Source organism: Meleagris gallopavo, chromosome 13 (genome assembly GCF_905368555.1).
Source record: "Meleagris gallopavo chromosome 13, MGAL_WU_HG_1.1, whole genome shotgun sequence".
Taxonomy (NCBI): domain Eukaryota; kingdom Metazoa; phylum Chordata; class Aves; order Galliformes; family Phasianidae; genus Meleagris; species Meleagris gallopavo.
The window spans coordinates 10,722,786-10,742,275 of record NC_139416.1 but is presented as its reverse complement, the minus strand read 5'-3'; the positions used below and the strand labels follow the sequence as shown (position 1 = coordinate 10,742,275).

Sequence of the window (19,490 nt, the reverse complement as noted above, 5' to 3'; positions counted from 1 at the left end):
CGCCGCTGTCCGCCGTCGGCCCCATGTGGGCGGCGGCGCAGGTCGCGCAGTGGGGCTGTGGGGCTTCTGTAGCCTCGGTGGTCCCTCGGATACCCGCCGTCACACAGACCCAGGGACGCGTTGTCAAGACAGTTTGCACTGTTACAGTCATTGCTTATCAATATGCGGACAGTAAAACCCCAAACCTGCTGTACTGTGTACCTCTCTCTATGTACTTCTCTTACAAAATCTTTTCCATGTAAGATCAGTGTAGATCTTACCACAAGGATAGGACTGAGACATCTGCCAACCTTTCTGTCAGTTCAGAGCAGCCCCGGCGCCGTGCCTGGCTCCAGCTCCGTCAGCCCACACGGGCCATCACACTGCCCTGTACTACACTCGGTCTGCTATTTACCCACCGACATAAAATACACAGCAGTGCAATCATAATGCAGAGCTATATACTTTGCAGATGACGTTTCAACATAGCATAGCGCTTCCTCTTTTCTTTTCCCATATGCTGTGTCCCCCCCCAAACTTACTTCTTCTCAGGCTCTGTGTTTGCTCTCACAGTAAATCTTTCCTCCTGTTGACACTTGAGGAACTGCGGAATATTTAGTGGGAACAGTCTGTCTTCCCAAATAAAAAATTGGCTCGTTCTGTACCTGCTGACTGCTATAATTACATGGCCTCCACTGGTCAAGACATAAATTATAAGAATTACCCTTTCACACATAGTTCCCTGTTTCTGGGATAAGGCAGCCACATACATATGTCTTTAAAAGCCAAAGACAAGTTACAGCACAAATGATGTGTAGAGGCTGGGAGCTCCCCAGAACCAGGCACCACTTCCTCTTTTCTGCCCCTCCTTGCCTAGTATCATCTTAGCATGACATCCATTTAGAAACTGGCAGCATCAGTAATGGCAATATAAGAAGAGAGATGAGCTGTCTGGATAAACCAGATACTCTCAAGAACCTGAGGTGTAGGCAAGCTCTGGAGTGATGAATGTTTTAACACTTCATCTGCTCCCATCTATTGTATTCCAAAGGCTCTGGGGTGAGCAGCCTATATCCAAACTGATTGTATTTCTGTCATATTTTGTTCAAAAGCAATGACGCATATCTATTAAATTAAGAAGGCACATGTCAGATTGTTCAAATGTGTGTTGCCACCATTAAAGATGCTCAGCAAAGAGAATTGCCAAGTTATGCAAGCAAATGCTCTTGGAGTACCCTTCAGCCATTCACTTTGGAACCCAGTGAGTTTTCTTCCTTTTATGTTTCCTAAAACAGAGCTCCATCCCTCTACAGTGACACAGTAATATCTACTAAAAGCATTGTCCCCAAGTGACACAATCTCCTTCTGTGAATATTTCCCAATGACACCAGATCTGTGTCATACAGACAGCTCACCTTAAAAATTCAGTTTCTAAAATCTTCAAAGTTTTATATGTTCAATTACAATTTGGCAAGCTAGTTTCCTTGTAGCTTTTTGGCAGTAATGGTTAGTACTTACATAGCAACTTCAATAATGGGATCTCAAATTGTTTGAAAAAAAAAAACAACCAAAACCAAAAACAACGATTCTGTATTTAGCAATAGGAAATGCAAAATGTTTGTCAGTAATTTGGTATGACAGTGCAGTGACAGGTTTAGAAGAAGAACCCATGTATTTGTCCTAGGCTTCTGCACTGCTCATCCATCATTACTTCTCTTTTCAAGAGGAATAAAACTGTGAAGACTGGGGGAAGACGAAATTATTCTTTTGAGACCACTTGAAACTTTTCACCATGGTGGATGGAATTCTGCCTTCCTATCATTCACTGCTGAGCAGAAAGTTTTGAGGTATAGTCAGAACCTGCAGGAAATCTGTGGAAATCACAGGTACCTCATTTTTAGCTTCTCAATGGAGAAATCTACCCATTAAGCATCTACCACTCTCTGCTTCTCAGTTCCTTAAGTTGGATTTAATCAGAGGGATGTAATTATCACTGGTACAAACTAGTACTATTGAGACCATAATTTGATTACTACTGCAACTTTGAAAGTGACAAATGATATGTTCAGGGCAGAGTCAGTGAAAATCCACAATTAGAGGCAGTCAATGTCAACAGGAATTGGGATTAAAGAATAATCTGGTATCTGTATATGCAGCATATCATCCTAGCCTTAAGGAAAAGTTAATTTTTGCCTCAATAAAGAAAAAAAAGATGAGGGAAACACATTAAGTACTGTGTATATAAACAAATATATACTAGAGAATATGGCTATCTTCATACCTATTATTTCATTCAGGCTGTTTCTATCTTTCATGTACTGTCACTCCTCTTTTTCACCTTTTCTAAGTCAGCTCTTTATAGCCCACTTAGCAGAGTCCACTTCCTGTCATGTTGCCAGGATGTTTTCTCTTTTCTCATGGTTTTCCCTTTGAAATACACATCTTTAGTGCTTTTGAACGTGAAGACATAAAAGGTGAAGTGTTGAATGGTATCAAACACACACGTTAGGCCACTTTGATGGCACTGTGCCCTGAGAGCATAATTTGAGCCTCAGTTTTCAAGTTCCTCTTGAATGAAGTGCTCCCTGTCTAGAATACAGTTTTCCACTGGCCTCTGCTTCACTAAGGTGCAAAATTCTTCTTGCATTTCTTTTCACTGGCAAGTTGATTTCCCCACCACGTCTACAATAGTTTTGTTATTTGTCTGACTGACCCTGCCTACATCTGGTTGCTGAATCAGAGCCACATCAGAAGAAGAATGAGAAGCATCACAGTTTTCTCCCAGCTGCTTTGTCTTCGTAAGCAGCTGAGCTTTTAACCCAGTGCCAATGCAGCAGGACGTGTGCAGGCCATGTACTGCACAGACACACCTGCAGGGCCAGCACCCGCTGCCTGCCTGGTCTGCTCAGGGACCTTAGCACATCACACAAGTTAAACAGAAGTAAATGGAGGAGTGGATCTGAGGTAAGTCATTGTAAAACTGCCATGTGGATGCCTTTACAGCAGCTTACATCCCTTATTGAGTGATTTAGCCTGCATCAGTAAATCTCAGAGGTTTTAAAGCTGACTTCCACAGAAAGCTCCTGAAAAAGGAAATGTATTGCTACGAGGCAATATAAGAATAGAAGAAAAAAAAAAAAGCTTAAAATGCTTTCATTGATTTTTTTTTCCCATTTTCTTCATTGCATAATAGAAGGATCCCTATCTGTGTGCTCCTGTCTTTATGAAAATCAATATTGTGTTTATAAAATGCTGCCTTAACAGATGGCATCTCCTTAGATCTAATAAAATTGCTACCAAGGAACCATGTTTCTTATTACAAAACTGTTCCAAGAACTTTTAAGGTACGGATTGTGCATCTCCTTGTAGCTCTGTAGCTAGATGCAGGCAACTAGTGGGTTACAGCACATCACTGATTCACAGCTCATCTTCTTTCCCTAGTCTGCCAGGGTCTGTTTCCTAATAGAAGTACACTATTTACATTCTTGTCTTTTAAAGGGTTTCTGTTAAAACAGCAATAACAACAACGAAAAACAGATTGCCAATTTATCTTAAATTGGTGTGGTACTGCCTTGCTTAAGTGTAGCACAAATCACTTTTTTGAGATGAGAATGTTCTCCATCTCACCTAAGCACTGCTTCCAAAGGTGTAGTTACAAATAACTGGCAACATCTGTCATTCTTTTGCAGCTGGAGAGAGTAAGAACAGAGAGGCAGCAGCCAGGTGATGTTCATCCCTGCAGAGCACACAGGAGAAATGGGCAGTTCCCATTACAATCTGCACATCACCATGCCCAAATGCTCAGAGCAAGCTATTGCTTCTTTATGCAGAATGAGTAAAAACTGCTCCTTTTCCCTAAATTTAATTCTCAAACATTCGTTCTAGTTCCCCCCCGGACGATCTTGGTTCCTCCTTAAGCCCTTGGACCTCAGCGACCCGAGTTTTGCCCTTTCCTTTCCCTGCACTGTGTTAGCACAAGGAGGAGCGGGAGAAACTTGGCTGTTCCCGTCCTGCAGGAGCTGCTCAGGCTGCTCTGTGTCTTTAAGGGGCTGACCCGATCCCCCGGTGAGCCATTATAAAGGCAGGTAAGCAGCAGTGCTTGGCAGAGTTGAGAGCTCAGCGGGGTGCAGCTGTCCCGTTATGACTGGCCACCACAGTTGGGGATATGGGCAGGATGACGGTAGGTTATAGCATTTCCATGCTGCATCTTTCTGTCTTCCCCCATTCGTTTTGTTTCTGGAACTGCTGTCTGAGTCCTGCAGAGCTGCCTGCATCTCTACGTCTGCAAACATAAACAGCACCTAATTAATTATTAGGTTGATGATAGGTTGCCTGCAGAAGGTAGTATCTGAAAGATGCACAAACTTATTCCTGCTGCCTTTTGTTATTCCTCCTAAATGGAGGGAAGCAGTGCTGAGCAGTTTTATTCTCAGGCTGCAGATATTACAGATGGGTCCTTTTCCAAAAAGCTGCTATGAAAATGATTAACTGGCTGTCCTTCTGAAAGCAATTCTTAGAAGACTTAGTAGAGCAGTAATAGATCTTCTGATTCGGTGAAGTTGTTGAAATGTGATATCTAGGCTTCTAAGGTGAATAAAATCAAGTATATATTTCTGAAATGTGAATAAATTGTACAGATCAGTATCGAAGATCTCTTATTGAACAAATTGTGCTTTCTGATTTGACAGTCTTTAATTTAGTCATTCTCCCTTGCTTCCCGCCTACAGGGCTGTGTGTCAGAGTGAGAGGATGTGTGAAACTACTGAAAGATTTGTACGACAGCGTTTCATGCCACCTGTACCTTTGCAGAACATGATGGCTCAATGACTGCTGCTGTCCAATAGCCCATCTTTTGCATAACCTCCAGGAGCCCCTCCCTTTCTCTGTTGGGCTCCTGGCAGCAGCTATTCTACAATTGCTGCAAGTCCAAAACCAACTTCACCTGAACACTGAGTGATGCTGCATAGTGCCAGTGGGTGCCGTTACATATTTAGACATCTAGGTGCTATTAATAAAGCCACACATATTAACACAAAGCTTATAAGAAACAAATGATATTGTCTAAGCTTGTGTAACAGCACTTAAACTCCAGTCTTTACAGGCAGGCTGATGAAAACATACTATTTTATAAGTCTAACTTTTCAAAAAATCTTGAAGATAAGAGGCTAGTAGATCATTGAATTAGTTACTCTCAAAGAGGGTGCGCTTACTAAAATAAAACAAAAAAAAGAGCTTGTGGAACTATGTGAGAATGGTACCATTTAAAAAAAAAAATCTTTGAAATCTTCAAGTGAAATTGTTAATGTTTATATTTCCTGAATATGAGCAGTAGAAGAATAGAATTGCTTCTTGCACTACTGATGTGGAAAAAAGGGGTCAGAAGTAATTCTTTTATACACAGAGGCTTTTATTATCTCAAACAGCTTGATGGTGTTCCAGCTCTGGCAGGAGAGAGCAAAGTTACTAAATTGGTCTTTCACCCTGCTCTATTGGGTTCAGCAAGTCCAGAAGTGTTAATCACCACACTGTACTTCTTGCTCAGGGCAGAAAGATGTTGTAATGGGCATGAGTGAAGAATGAAGTTGCTCCAAAGATTTACTGCAATCCTAAAATGACTTTTAAAAATAACTGCATAGTCAGTAGCAAAGAGATTGAGTCATCTGCATCTAATTTGAATCACTGGAGCTTTTACATTATCTTCCCCAGGAAGAATTAAATGCTGTTTCTTTGAGGGAGTGCATGTGTGCCTACAAGTGTGCTTACATCTGCATACACCTTGGAAGGACTTCAGATTACCTTAAAAATGTAATTACTGACTCCACAAGAGATTGGTGGTGCGAGGAAATGAAGGTACAGCAGTGTGTTAATGTGCTGTGACTTCCCCAGTGTATTTGGTATAACATGCTTCAATCCCCCATCTAGTTGCACACTGTGCTAATAAAAACACAAAACTTAGAATTTAAATGAGCTTGTCAAATGCCAAACTTTCAAGTCACTCCTGCTCAGCAAGCTTTACTTCAAGCCTCATGAAATCCTGAAATAATTGTGTGCATGTAGTAGGAAGAAAATAATGTTTTCTTTTCTTTGGTTTTGAAGGACCTGCGGAGTGGCACAAATCTTATCCTATTGCCCAAGGGAACCGTCAGTCACCTATTGATATAATTTCTGCAAAAGCAGTCTATGACCCTAAGCTGATGCCGCTTGTTATCTCCTATGAATCCTGCACATCTCTCAACATCTCCAACAATGGCCATTCAGTTATGGTTGAGTTTGAAGATATTGATGACAAGACAGGTGAGACTAGAGCATAACCAGCTACCTTGGAACGACATGTTATGGTTTAGAGAGAGAAACGATGAAGTACATCCTCTACAGTATACTTTATACAACTTGCAGTTGCAGTTAGAACAAAGTATGCAAACAAAACCATTTATATTTTGTTTGCTTGAGCATTATTCCTTATCTTCACTTGAGTCTCTCTAACAGCACTAAATACCTCACAGCTGAATAGTTTCTGTATTAAAAAGAGCATCTGTACTGGGAAAATCTGTTTGTTTGCAGGGGTTCCTTTTATATAGGGATTATTAGTTTGCTAGAGAGGGAATCCATGCAGATCTCCAGCACTCCTAGACCACAACCAGCAGGAGAGTAGGTACATACACTCCTCAGTGCACTGTTTCCATGATGGTCCACATTGAGATGCTAGTGCTGTCTGGCTCACTCCCCAGTTTACATCCATAAGGCCGGATAAGGGAAGAGGATTATCAGGGATGAGGTCATACAGTGTAGCCATCCTAACTGTACTGCACTAGGCCTATTTTTATCTGGACCAGTCATTAATTATTAGCTTGTGTTTTCTTCTTTCCTTACTGCCTCATAGCAGTACAACTTCTTTAGAAATGGCAGTCTTCAGCTTATTTTGATTTGGCTGCAGCTTGTGGATGTTGTCATTGTATATATTTTTTTTTTCTCTAGCTCTTGGCAAAAATATAAATGGGAAGGAAGGAGGCCAACAAATGCAGCATTGCAATGGAGACAAAGTGTCTCTGATAAATAGAGAAGTGTGCTTTTAAAAATACTCTGAATAATTTTTAACCTATCAATTGATTTCACCTTTTACTTGGGTGTGTTTATCAATTCTAGATTAATAGGATACCTTGGTACTCAAAACAAGTTACTTTCTGTGATTTGTCTGTGCTGGAAACCTCTTGCAATAGGGTCAGGGGATTAAAATTCCTGCTACTTAATTCTAACATTCCTCATCTTGAATGGACCTAAATAGTGGCCCAAATTAACGGTCAGGTTTTCAAGTGTAACTACTGAATTCGAAAGGAAGACTACATGCTCATTTTCCAAAAGCTTGTTGCATAAAAATGCATTAAAATATCATCCTACAGAGAACTTTTACATTCTTTTCTGGAAATATTATCTTAGCTTGCTAATTACTTCTGTGCAGTTAAGTTGAACTATATCTACATACCAGTGAACTTTATCCAGCTTTAGGAGTTTAATTCAAGAGCACTATGCATCACTGTATAGATAAACTGAGGGACAAAAAGCAATTAAGACCTCTGCCCTTTTTATGTTATGCATGTGCCATGTTTTAATAACACTTAGCAGGAAGAGGATTGCTAGGAGCACAAATGTGGTTAAAAAGTTTTTAGTTGATTTGAGATAGATTTAGTAACTCATAGCTTTGCATAAATGGTACAACAAAATTCTGACAGTAATCCAACACAGCTAGATTTCTTAAAGCATTGGAACAGGTGATACATTCGATGAAGTTCAGCGAAACATAGTGTGTATTTAATTTCAGTACTATAGCACCACTGTAGGAAGGCCAGTTTCATGCACAAAGAGCAGCTGGAATGATGCATATGGGAGCACACAATGTTGCAACTTTACTTTTTTTAAAAATGCTATAGACTGGAATAAGCTTACACATGCTAAGTGTATTTCATTTTTTTTAATTTAAAACTTTGAGTTTTTGTCAGCTGACCAAAACTTAATTGGCTTAGTGCTGTATAAATCTTCAAGAGAATTGCCACTGATAGAATACCTATGGTCAACATCTTAAAAATTCATTTTAAGTGTTTTTTCTAAATGATGTATGAAGTTTCTCTGTATCACTTCCCTGTCTTCGTAAAGTGATGTGAGATTCTAAATGGTGTTGTGTAAGGAACATATTATATTACCTCTTTTATGGGATCAGATACTTCAAGGAGGCAGATTATAGATATCCTCTACTGGAAAGAATACTCTTTAGAGGAAATACTTAGCTGGATTGTCTACCTGATGCTCAATGCATTTAGGCTCTTCTGCACAAAAGAAGCACATCAATGATGTTTTTTAGGATTTTTTTTTTGGTCTTCAACTAAGGCTTTGTGTTAAAAAGGAGAAGCCTAACCATAAAAAAGTTACCATATGTTCATATGTCAAATGTATTATTTCAGAAACAATTTATGAAGCCACTCAATATTTGTTTCAAATTATTTTTTACATGAATTCAGGTGTTTTCCATGAATAAATCTAACCCCTTATAAATAGCTGGATGATGTACCTCTTTTATATTATAAACTAGGAAAGGCACAATAGTACAAACTAGCAGCTAACAGTTGTTAGGCTTTAGTAACAGGAAACTAAAAGCCCTGAATACTTTTTTTTTTTTTTTTTTTGCTTTCTTTCTGCCTAGTGATCAGCGGTGGCCCCTTTGAGAATCCCTTTCGGCTAAAGCAGTTCCACTTTCACTGGGGGGCGAAGCACAGTGAGGGATCAGAGCATACAATTGATGGCAAACCTTTTCCATGTGAGGTAACATTTTTTACAGGTGGGATGAATTCATGTTGACAAATAGCTTTGCAGCGGGGTCTGGATTTCCCTCAGGATTCTGATAGTTCAGTGTGGTTAAGTCAGCACAGGCTATAATGAGAATTTTATTCCTTACGCTGAAATGATTTATCTGTTAATTACCCTGTCTTGGAAGTCCAAACTTCTCCCTACCCAGTGCAGCCCTTTCTCCAAGTTTCTCCGCTTGCTCTACAGCTACGCTGTTTTGCTCACACAAGACTAGTTCTCCTGCCAGTGGTAGAACTCTGTTGTGTGGTGTAGTCTGCTATACTCAACTATATCCTTCCTGTCTGCATAACTCAAAGGACATACTGGCAAACATGATGTTGAAAAGCAGCATATATCTCTACCAAGCTGGTACAGTTAACCTGACTACAGCTGAGGATCACAACCTATGAAATGATTGTGGCTGGTGCCATCTGTAGCTTTGAAATAGCTTCATCAGGAGGTTCTTGAGAATTTTCTGCAGAGTTGGGACGAGACATAGGCCTTTCCAATTACTGTTAAACATCTGAAAATCTATATTGACAGTTTTTATCACTAATAATTAATTTTTAATTGTTTTAATTTTTAATGTTTAATTCTTTTTTTTTTTTTCTTTAAAGCTCCATTTAGTTCACTGGAATGCCAAGAAGTATGCAACATTTGGAGAAGCAGCAGCAGCTCCAGATGGCTTGGCTGTACTTGGTGTTTTCTTGGAGGTAACAATCATAAAAATAGCATGTTTACATGATGAAAAGCATTATACTGTCAAATGTTTGAGAACCATGCTATGTATTTGAGAGGTGTTTAGGGAAAACAGATGACTTACTGAAAGCAGTAACTCATTGCAAATTGCTGTTAAACCTATTTTAGTAGAAATCTTGAGATTCAGATAAGAAAACAATATGCTACCTATTCAAAGCATAATTACAGTCATTCTTATTTAACCTATCTATTCCGTTACTATTGTAGATTGGAAAAGAACATGCCAATATGAACAGACTCACTGATGCTTTGTACATGGTAAAATTTAAAGTAAGTTTTAAGCTCTTTAGATTTTCTTCTTTCTGAGATATCATTAAAAACAAGTCATATGTTTGAGACAAACAGAAATGGAAAACCACCTACCACAAATCCTCCCATCACCAGAACATCTCTGTAGTTGTATTCTTCCTTTGCAACATCTCTGCTCTCTTCCTCTCCAGACCTCAATGTCTGCCTAAGCTCTGGTGCCTCCCAAGGCTGTGCTGACCCCACTGGTTCTTCAGGGGTCCTGCCTTTCAGGAAGTATTTAAAGTCAAAAATTCCAAGACTCACCAGGCCTGCTCTTACTCTCCGCAAAATAAACAGTTTCCACAAAGCCTAACCTTGAAAATGTCAAAGCTCATGGCTCAGCCTATTTCTGCTGCAAAGCTCTGTAAGGGGACGACCATGGGGATCTAGTCTATCTATTCTTGGAGTGGTAACTCAAGATACCTTACCAGATGCGTAATATGGAGATCTAGTGTTGATATCTGCTGCTCTTTGTCGAGTGCAGACCAATTAGATGATCGCAAATATTATCCTCTCTCAATTTATATGGGCTATTAATGCACTTTGTAAATGTGTAAGTTTTAATATGCAAAATAAATTCAATCCAATACTTGTGTAGGCATATTATTTGTTCTTTTGTGCACGTTTGTGAAAGACCGAAAATGAAGGCAACATACAGCATATGTAGGTTGTAGACACACAAAGTGAAATTTTGATGTTCAGTTAATGATCTCTTTCACTTAGTGGAAAGAAAGTGTTATACTTTCAGTTGTAGTGATGGAAGGTCTGCCAGCTTGCCACCAGGAGTAAACTGCTCTGTCAGCTCCTGATTAGCAGCTCCACAGATTGCTGAGCAGTGCTGTCTGTAAGTGACTACATACTTTTCAGGTATTTTTGAATACAGTGACAGGCTGGAAAATCTTGTCCTAGACTGTAGTAGTCAAGGTGATCACTACACAGAGCACCTCTTGCACTGGCCTTCCGCCTGATGCACTTCACTCTGCTTTTAGACTTGGTCAACTGATTCTTAAAGCTGCTATTTCTCTCAGAGCACTGATTGTTTTAGGCCAAGTTTTCCATAGTTTCAGATTTTCTACTGAAATAGATACACTGCATCAAAAACTTCAAGTAACAAGATGAGGAATCTTGCCTTGACATCTGTAGATCACACTAAACATTATATACAGAATATACTTCCTACACTATTTTTGGATGTTTTGTGACAAAAGCTGAACTTCTGTAGAGACCATGGTGCAAAAACATCAACTCCATCAGCTAGCAGCAGAGGTCACACTTGACACACAAGAGAATGTAATAGCTCTCTGATTCTGTCTTCAGGCTTACACTTAGGTAATAGCTGCTATGAAGCAACTGGATCATTACACGCTCTTCTGCTCCCTTACTCTTTAGTATCACTCTAACTTTATTTAAAAAAGACTTTAATCTGTGCTTGAAAGTTTTTTTTTTTTTTTTAAGAAAAAAGAGAAATGTAAAGTATCAATTGTCTTCCAGGGGACAAAAGCTCAATTTAGAAGCTTCAACCCCAAATGTCTCCTGCCTTTGAGTCTAGACTATTGGACGTACCTTGGATCTTTGACAACACCACCCCTTAACGAGAGTGTAATATGGGTAGTGCTGAAAGAACCCATCAGTATTTCTGAGAAACAGGTAAACTTCTGACATTCTCCCAATTCTTTTAAGTTTTGACTCTGCGTGTCTACAAGCAATGACTGTTTTGCTTTGCAATGGGGTCAAGTTAAAAGACTGTTAGTTTGTGAATAGTCAGCCAGTTCAATATTCAGGGATTCTATTTTTTTTCTTTAATACTATTAAATTCTTTGCTGAAACATATTTTAATAACAGGCTAATGTAGTGAATATTTTCCTTTGGTATTTTTTTCAAAAACTTTAATATTAATTGCCTTTTTAAGCAGTAAATTATCTCATTTGAATTTACAGCTGGAGAAGTTCCGCATGCTCCTCTTCACCAGTGAGGAAGACCAGAAGGTCCAGATGGTGAATAACTTCCGCCCCCCTCAGCCACTCAAGGGGAGAACAGTTCGAGCTTCCTTCAAGGCCTGAAGAAAACTGGTAAAGGCCTTGGGATATCTAAAAGCTTCCACAAAAGTGACCATAGACCTGAGTTTAGATCACTCACAGAGCATGCAAGATAGTCATTTCCAACAACACTCTGTACTTGAAGGGGGACAAACATATTCTGAGGCTGTGTTTTATTTGAATCGCATAATTTTAACACAAGCTTAGATCTTTTTAACTAGAACTCCTTTTAGAACAAAGAATAGATAGTGATCTGGATCGTTCTCTAGGAGTTAAGATGAAATCTGACTTAATATAAAATGGGAAATAAGTGGTAATCAGTGCTGATGGTTACATCTTCTGATTGTCTGTGATGAAAGAATAGTTGAAATTTGGATAAACTGGACTTAAATTTTTCTTAGATTTTTCTTGTTTGCTGAGCTCCCTCTGACTTAGAGGATTTTCACTATCTTTGTTGTCTGTTGACACAAAGCAGGCTAGCAGTACTCAAAAAAGGTTCTGTACTCACTTCATGAAGGCACTGATATGAAAACTATGTATTTTAAAATTACTTTTCTGAGATACTATTGTACAACTGTTTTCAAGTAAGTAATGTAAATGCTCTGTGATCCAAAGCAGGCCATGTTGTTTATTGCACAGACTGTTTAGACACAAATTATTTTAGCCTATGCAACATATGTAATTATAACTCTCTCATTAAGTTTGTTGAGAAGGAACATCTGTAGCAATTCAGGTAAGTACTTGTGGCTATCTAAATTGTTCACATTCTACCTCAGTTAAGTGATTTGCTCTGCAATATGACCTCCTTCAGCATCTGCCCTTAAGAATGTACATGTATTTTTTCACTCTAAAGATTTTGTGTGGGTAGATCTTGATTGCACTGAATGTACATCGCTGCACAAATCATCCCATAGCCATGGCAATTGGTCAGGGATGGTCCTGGCAAATTTGAGATTTAATCTCTACCGAATCCTGATACATCTACAAAATAGTCGCTTTAGAAAAGCCATGTTTTTGTATTGCTGCTGCTTGCAGCCTAGTGAAAAAATTCTTCGGAACTTTGTGTCCAGTAAGAAAAAATAGTGATGTCATCTGTACCTACTGTCAGTGTATCTTCAGTTACTTTATTTCTGCGTTTCAGATGTTTTACTTAATCTGTATATTTCAGACAAATTACGAATGCTTATTAGCTTTCAGCTTTTTAAATGAAGAATCTGTATGTAAATATGTAAATGAAGAAGCTGTAAACATTTAAGTAAAACCTTAAAGTAAGAGGGAGAAGTGTGGGAAGGGAGGACTTAGAACACCTACAAGTGGTTCTCCCTTTTCAGAAAGGGAGACAAAAATAGCAGGCATGGAGCACAGTACAAGGAATGGAAGATTGGAATTTAGACCAAACTCCTCCAATTTTTTTTTTTTGCACACTGATATAAAACATTCATTTATTGAAGAATAAACTGAGGAACAGAAAGTAACACCAATGGGCTAATTCAGCGTTTGAAATTTGAGACTCTTATATGGAAGATGCTAGAGGAAAATTTTAAAAAAAACATTATAAAATGCAGTGTTTTCAGCTGTTATGAATGTAACTTGGCTAGTTATGAAAACTACTAATGCAAAAAATCTATCTTAATTTCTTTACCAAGTTAAATAAATAATATTTTAAAATCATGTATGCATCTCTTCCTTTTTTTTTGAACAGGCTGTCTCTCTACATACTGCGGTGCTTTTTCTTGGACTCCCTTTACAAAGAAACAGTTTAATATCATTAACTGATGCATCAATCTCAGACTAATGAATGATATGGTTGTGTAGGACTTCAGTTTCACAGGCACTGATTTTGCTATATTAAAATAATGCAAATACAGATGTTATCCCTGAAGTCTCAGGGCATTTGTTCCACTACTTGTGTTTAAAAGCTGTGCCACAATTCTTTCCACCCTCTAGGACTGGCAGTTTCTATTGTAGTTGATTCTTATGGATAACAATTTCACATTTTGTACATCTTTAATGACTTGCCCACTGCCAGAGTTAGGTTTTTGTTATGCTTTGCTATGATTTATTTCCCAATTACTAGTAACACAAAAGACCTTTTAAAATGTAAAAGGTCTTTTAGAAGAACAATATGGACTTGAGAGCCAAATTGTTTATGGATATAAATTAGGCCTTCTGATTGAAATTTAACCAGTATCACTTTATATATAACTACCAATGTACTGCTGCAGCAGCACTTGCTTTAACAGAGCAGGGTCCTGATCAGTATTTGCAGCATGTTCTCACTCTGAGAAACACACACATAGTTACAAGGGCTTGCGTACCAAAAGCTACGTTCAGTTTTTCCCAATTGTAACCATTTGCTCCACTAAAATAAAAACTCATCTACAGAGTGTGCCCATCCTGCGACCTTGAACGTAGTGCTAAGCTTCTTTAAGTGTGGTTTACTCGTGAACAGCTCATGAAGGGTAATATTTAGCTCACAAGGTTATTGTAAAAGCTTAGGTATTGTAAAGAGCTTTAAATGCTGAATTCCACAAGGTGTTCAGTTTCTAGGAGATGCTTATTACGCCTTGTTTTAGAAATACAATTTTGTCTTATTTACAGCTTTTCTCAGTGGTGTTTTGTTTTTTTTTTAAACTATTGTGAAAAAATGTACTCATAGAATGGCTGAAGTTAGAAGGGACCTTAAAGATCATCCTGTTCCAGCCTCCACACTTCCTGGGGCCACATTCAATCTGGCCATAAGCACCCCTAGGGTTGGGAGATCCAAAGCTTCCCCGGGTAACGCTGCCAGCGCCTTGCTGCTCTCTGAGAAAATTCCTCCCTAACGTCATCTCCCCTTTTTAGTTCAAAACTGCTCTCCTCTGTCCTATCGCTATCAGACTGTGCAAAAAGTACATCTCCCTTCTGCTTATAAACTACTTTCAAGCGCTGGAAGGCTGCGGTAAGGCGTCCCTGGAGCCTTTTCTTCTCCAGGCCGGACAAGCGCAGCTCCTCCAACCTCCCCTCGGCAGGGAGGGGCTGCGGCCCTACAGCTGCTGCCCCGCGTCCGGGACAGGGGCGGAAATCGAACAGCGCTAACAGCAGGCTGGAAATGCCACCTGGTGGCTGCCTGTTTCCTCTCCTCACCGCTTCTTACACTCAGAGTACAATTTTTTTAAAAGCTATTTAGTGACGATACAGCAGATGAGAGAAACCGTAACTTTGGCCATGATTATTTTAAAGTTACAGGTGGTTGTAACTGAGATCCCTGTGCCGGCTGTACACGTGCAGTCCTTGAAACCTCTTTATCAGATAAAAACTAACCTCACAAAACAAACTCAACAGGCAGTTGCGTCACTTGTGATCTCTTTCTCACTGGCAGGCCAGAGATATCCTCTCCCAGATAAACTTCACACTACATTACGTTTAACTGTTTGGCTTTAATAGCTTCAGCCTAGAGTCACCTGAGTTTTTCTACTCTCTGCAAACAGGAAGGTTTGTAGGCAGTTTCAGTGATACAGCTGAGGTGATCTAGAAGTGATTCGTGATGATCTTTCGTGACAAGTGTAAACTAAGCTCAGCAAAAGTATTGGGGGAAAAATGTTGTGAGGCACGTGGTCACAAGACAGGGCTCTTGGTGGTGTTCAGAGGTCAGAAAGATAGAAAAGTGACCACTCCAGTAAAAATAGAAAAAAAAAAAAAATAGAGATAAGCCTGAACAAAAGAGGTCTTACCTTGTACTTCAGATTAGCTATTTTCCTCTCTGAACTCCTTCTGCAGGCAAAGGTGACCGCTTCATACAGCACTCGGCTGTACTCCACCTGCAACGCTGGGCCTCATGGCTTTTCTCAGTTCTTGGAAGGAAACAGGAGTAGATGGATGCGACCTGACCAGCTCCACCAGCACTACTACATGGCTGTAAGGCAGAGAATATTTATACCTCTTCTGTTCCCTCCGTAACACTGCTTGTACTACCTCCAAATTTTGATCATTGATTTCATTTCATGTTAGTAGAATGGAATATTAAACAGGAATTCAGGAGTTCCTCTGCTGGAGGTGAGAAAGGTACAAGTTGGAGAGGAGGAAAGGAAAATACTTTTCTACATGTGAGCACTTCAAACCACGGCAGCAGATGTTCCTGCACTGGTAAGTTATCCTCGAGAAATTTAAACACCCATTTACAGAGATACAGAACCCTAACTCAGCATGCATTTCACGTGACAGTGGTTTTCGGTTTAATTTGAAGCAGTTTGTAAGCAAGACCTGGTAAAAATTATGAATATGACGTTAAGATCCAATCACAGCAAGTATATATATGCCTTCACACCAGTCCTATCACTTAAACTGGATAATCAATATAACCCCTGAAACTTCATTTATAGACACACTGCTCAGATGCTGATGTAACAGCAAGGGTTAAATGAAGGTGAAGAGCTGGGATGACATTTGTCGAACTGCTGCTCATTGCATTTACCTCTGTTGACATTTTTTGCAGCTTGTTTGCTTTTCTGGTGTTTGCATATTTGTTTTAGATTATATAGGAAGATCAGAGACTGGAAATTTGTTTTGTAACCAAAATGGGAATTGCTTTAACAGATATTGTGAAAACTAATTTTTACCTGTCTCATACATGATTTTTTTTTCTTCCTGATTAGAGATCTCTGGAGGTAAGGTGCTCATGTACCCTTTGTAAAAATTCAGAATGTAATATACAGCAAATAAAAGGCAACACACTATTCATAGGGCAAAATACACCTAGCAAACAACTGTTGTTTTGCAAGGTCCCGAGCAGGAAGGTATCCAAGTGTTTTTATGGACTGAAGTTGTATTTCCCTTCAAAAAGCCATCCTGGGCACACGCTGCGCACTTTGAGCCACTACAAGTCCCAACTCAATCTGTATTCTCCCAGACAGACCCGAGGCAAGTCATTTGCAGGACCTATCCTCCCTTGTGTGACAGCCACGCACTCATTTCCTAGGGGCTGGGATCTGTGCCTGTTTTCTAACATGCAGCACCAAACTAAATCTTTCTCCCCATTTCCGGAAAATATCAACTAAACTTTTTCTCTTTGGAATAAAATTGTGTTTTTGAGCACCATGGCAACCAAACCATTGCTTCCATGGAAATTTACAATTCTAATCAGATATTCCTGAGGGTAAAAATACTGCAAGCCTGAGCAGTCCTGTTTCTTTCCTCACACTCCTCAGATGAAGTTTTATCACTGCTGCAATGGCACAAAAGCTAAAGAAGCTGGTGAGTTGGTAAGGGCTGACGTGGAGGACCTCTTTAGTTCAGCAATGTGTCAAATGATCATTTTCACAGATGCTAAAATAACATCCTAATTTTTTTGCTCTACAGTAACCTCACTCTTCTTGTTCTGGTCTTCCTGTTGGCACAAAACCAGGTTTCACTGATATTACTTAAAAACCAAACCAAAGCAGGAACAGCCAAAGCTCAGATTCGTGATGATGGCCACACGTCCTCCCACTGGAGACAATCTGGGGTTTGCATTTACCTCTCGCAGGACCTGCAACACATTATTGACGAGAGAAACACTTTAATACTAGCAGCCAGTAGAATGAAAAAATGAACGGGTCTAATCAAATGCCTGCCTTTGCTAAATCCCAGCTACGAGCCGAGGCAGGGACCACTCCACAAGGCACACTAACTCATCCACCACCGTGCTGCAGGCCCGCTCCTCGCCGTGCTCAGCTCTGCACGAGGGCTCGGTGGAAATGCTAACCCAGGCAAGCAAGAGAGCGGGCGCGGAAACAGGGAGCTGCCACGTGAGCTGCAGCTGCGGTTGTTCTTAGCTTACAGGGCCTGACGCTTTCTAAGGCGCTTTGTGACTTTGACAACCATTAGCCGGGAGCACCAGCCCCGCAGGACGTGCGTCCGCCGCTCCCCCCGCCTGTACCTCGCCGCTCCGCGGCCACAGCTCGCTCGCCGAGGGCCCGCAGCGCCAACAGAACATGGCGCAGGGCCGTGCACGGCGCTCCGCGCGCCGCCCGCTCGCAGCCACCGCCCCTCCCGCCCCGGCCCCGCCCCGTTCCACCGGGGCCCCGCAGGAAGCCGCGGCTCCGCCCCGCCGCCGCAATCCGTCGGGGCGGGGCTCGGGGGGCGGCTCCGCTGTCGGCGGCGCGGGTTGGGCGGCGGGGCCGTCAGTCAGCGCCCATCGCCGTTCCGCGCCGGACGGCCCAGGAGCTGTGGGCGCGTGGTGGCCGTGCGGCGGGGGCTGTCGGCCCCGCGTTCGGGGGACGGAGCCGCGGGGGTGAGGTGGGTGCGCGGGGCCGGGGGCGCGGGCAGAGCGGCGGGGTGGCAGCGCGGAGGAGAGGTGTGCAGTTAACGCCGTGGATGGCCCCCGCTTTGTTGGGAAGCGGTCTCCGTCGTTCCCTCTGCGGGCACCGGGCCGCGGTGTGGGCAGCTCGGGCTCTGCCGCTGGCACTAACGCGGCTGAGGAGGAAGCGCCGCTGTTGGTGCGGAGCGGTAGGCGTGCCGCGCGGGGAGCTGAGCTTTATGTAATTGGCTCTTGCATCACGGGCTTCAGCGCACTGCCTTTATTAGCAACGGCCGCTCCTCGGCGCGGCTCGTGCTGGGCGGCAGCAGCGCAGCCCGCGGTGCGGTGCTCTCCGCTCCGCTCCGTGCGGGCGGCGTTGCCCGATCGATCGGCCGCGGCTCTCGGCAGCGGGGGGCGGCTGCTGCGGGGACGCCGACCTGCTGGTTAGCGGCTGGTGTGAGCGGGGGAACGGGCTGTTTTTGTGAGCTCTTTCAGTTAAGAATATAAAAGTCATCATTGTTTCTGCCCCAGCTGGCTCGGAAGGTTGGGACCAGAGAGATGAAATAGGGTGGGTAGTGGCCTGGGAGAGGTTGGCCGTGAAGAAGGTTTGTCTGGTACTGCTGCGTGCTTTGGTTCGCTGTTGTTGGAGCGGGCAGTGCCAGCTGTCTTCCCCTAACCTTTGTGTAGGTTGTACACTGTGGCGCTGTCAGGAGATGTCATTGTCCCAGGAGGCTGCGGCACGCACTGAGCGATGCGCTGACACGCTGGCTTTGCCACTTCCGTCTGTCCTCTGGATGGCAGCAGTAAAACTGTGAGCCTGAGCCCGTCCTCCTCGGGCCCCCAGGTGGTGAGAGCTCGCTGCTCTTCCCCTAGTTGGCCATGGTAGTATACTTTGCTTTTGTTTTTCAGATGGGATTTCAGTAAAGTCCTTGGGTTCTATCAGTTGGCTTTTTGTTTAGAATAGTTCAAGTTTGGTTTTAGCTTCTGCTGGTTTCTCAGAACAATTCTTTATGCAGCTGCCTGGACTGACTTCTTGCTATTTCTCTTCAGGTGCCCTGCTAACACAGCAGTATTGCAGTAATACGTGGCAGCTCTGGGCTAAGCCCTGGAGCATTTAATGCCAACAGCAGCCTCAAGTGGCTTCTGAGCTCCTGGAAAACTGTAACTGGTTGCCAGTGTGGTCTTCTGGGAGTAGTTGTATTTGCAGTGCTACAACACAGTCAGCTTTTCAAATCCCAGGGGCATCCTGGGGCATCTAGTTGTGCTTAGCAGCAATTTGTGCTTCCCTCAGCTTGAACACCTGATTTAAAGGAGGAAGCAATAGGATGGACCTCTTC

The 19,490-nt window shown here is 41.9% G+C and overlaps 2 protein-coding genes and 1 long non-coding RNA gene across 9 annotated transcripts in view; 2 read left to right on the top strand and 1 right to left on the bottom strand.

Moving 5' to 3' along the window:
- Positions 1 to 1,551: 1,551 nt before the first annotated feature.
- On the bottom strand, positions 1,552 to 17,932 carry LOC146543490 (uncharacterized). Its single transcript, XR_014886067.1, has 3 exons — positions 17,794 to 17,932; positions 15,611 to 17,403; positions 1,552 to 4,261 (listed from the first exon to the last, which is right to left on the bottom strand). It is a non-coding gene; the product is annotated as an uncharacterized LOC146543490 (long non-coding RNA).
- Positions 3,973 to 13,568, top strand: CA7 (carbonic anhydrase 7). 3 transcript variants are annotated; one of them, XM_085234786.1, is made up of 7 exons: positions 3,973 to 4,064; positions 6,076 to 6,273; positions 8,672 to 8,790; positions 9,432 to 9,527; positions 9,781 to 9,843; positions 11,353 to 11,508; positions 11,799 to 13,568. In XM_085234786.1, exons 2-7 carry the CDS (start codon positions 6,174 to 6,176, stop codon positions 11,919 to 11,921), a joined length of 657 nt encoding a protein of 218 aa, XP_085090912.1. In that variant the 5' UTR covers positions 3,973 to 4,064; positions 6,076 to 6,173; the 3' UTR covers positions 11,922 to 13,568. The 3 variants fall into 3 exon arrangements, with proteins under 3 accessions (XP_085090912.1, XP_003209867.1, XP_085090911.1); XM_003209819.5 differs by lacking the exon at positions 3,973 to 4,064 and adding an exon at positions 4,071 to 4,159; XM_085234785.1 differs by lacking the exon at positions 3,973 to 4,064 and adding an exon at positions 4,921 to 4,951.
- Positions 17,933 to 17,987: 55 nt separating the features above from the next.
- Positions 17,988 to 19,490, top strand: part of PDP2 (pyruvate dehydrogenase phosphatase catalytic subunit 2) — a 29,613-nt gene continuing 28,110 nt past the window's right edge. For 2 of the 5 annotated variants that reach the window (XR_014886081.1, XR_014886082.1), the window contains exon 1: positions 17,988 to 18,152. The gene's annotated coding sequence lies outside the window, so the exon portion shown is untranslated. The other 3 variants (XM_085234826.1, XM_010717734.3, XM_003209820.5) reach the window with 3 other exon arrangements.

What these genes read in the sequence shown, in the direction of transcription:
- CA7 (XM_003209819.5), top strand. Translation starts at nt 4,120, where the DNA reads ATGACTGGCCACCACAGTTGGGGATATGGGCAGGATGACG. An exon ending in TACTTGGTGTTTTCTTGGAG is followed by an intron (nt 9,528 to 9,780) that starts GTAACAATCATA and finishes TTACTATTGTAG; the next exon opens with ATTGGAAAAGAACATGCCAA. An exon ending in TGTACATGGTAAAATTTAAA is followed by an intron (nt 9,844 to 11,352) that starts GTAAGTTTTAAG and finishes ATTGTCTTCCAG; the next exon opens with GGGACAAAAGCTCAATTTAG.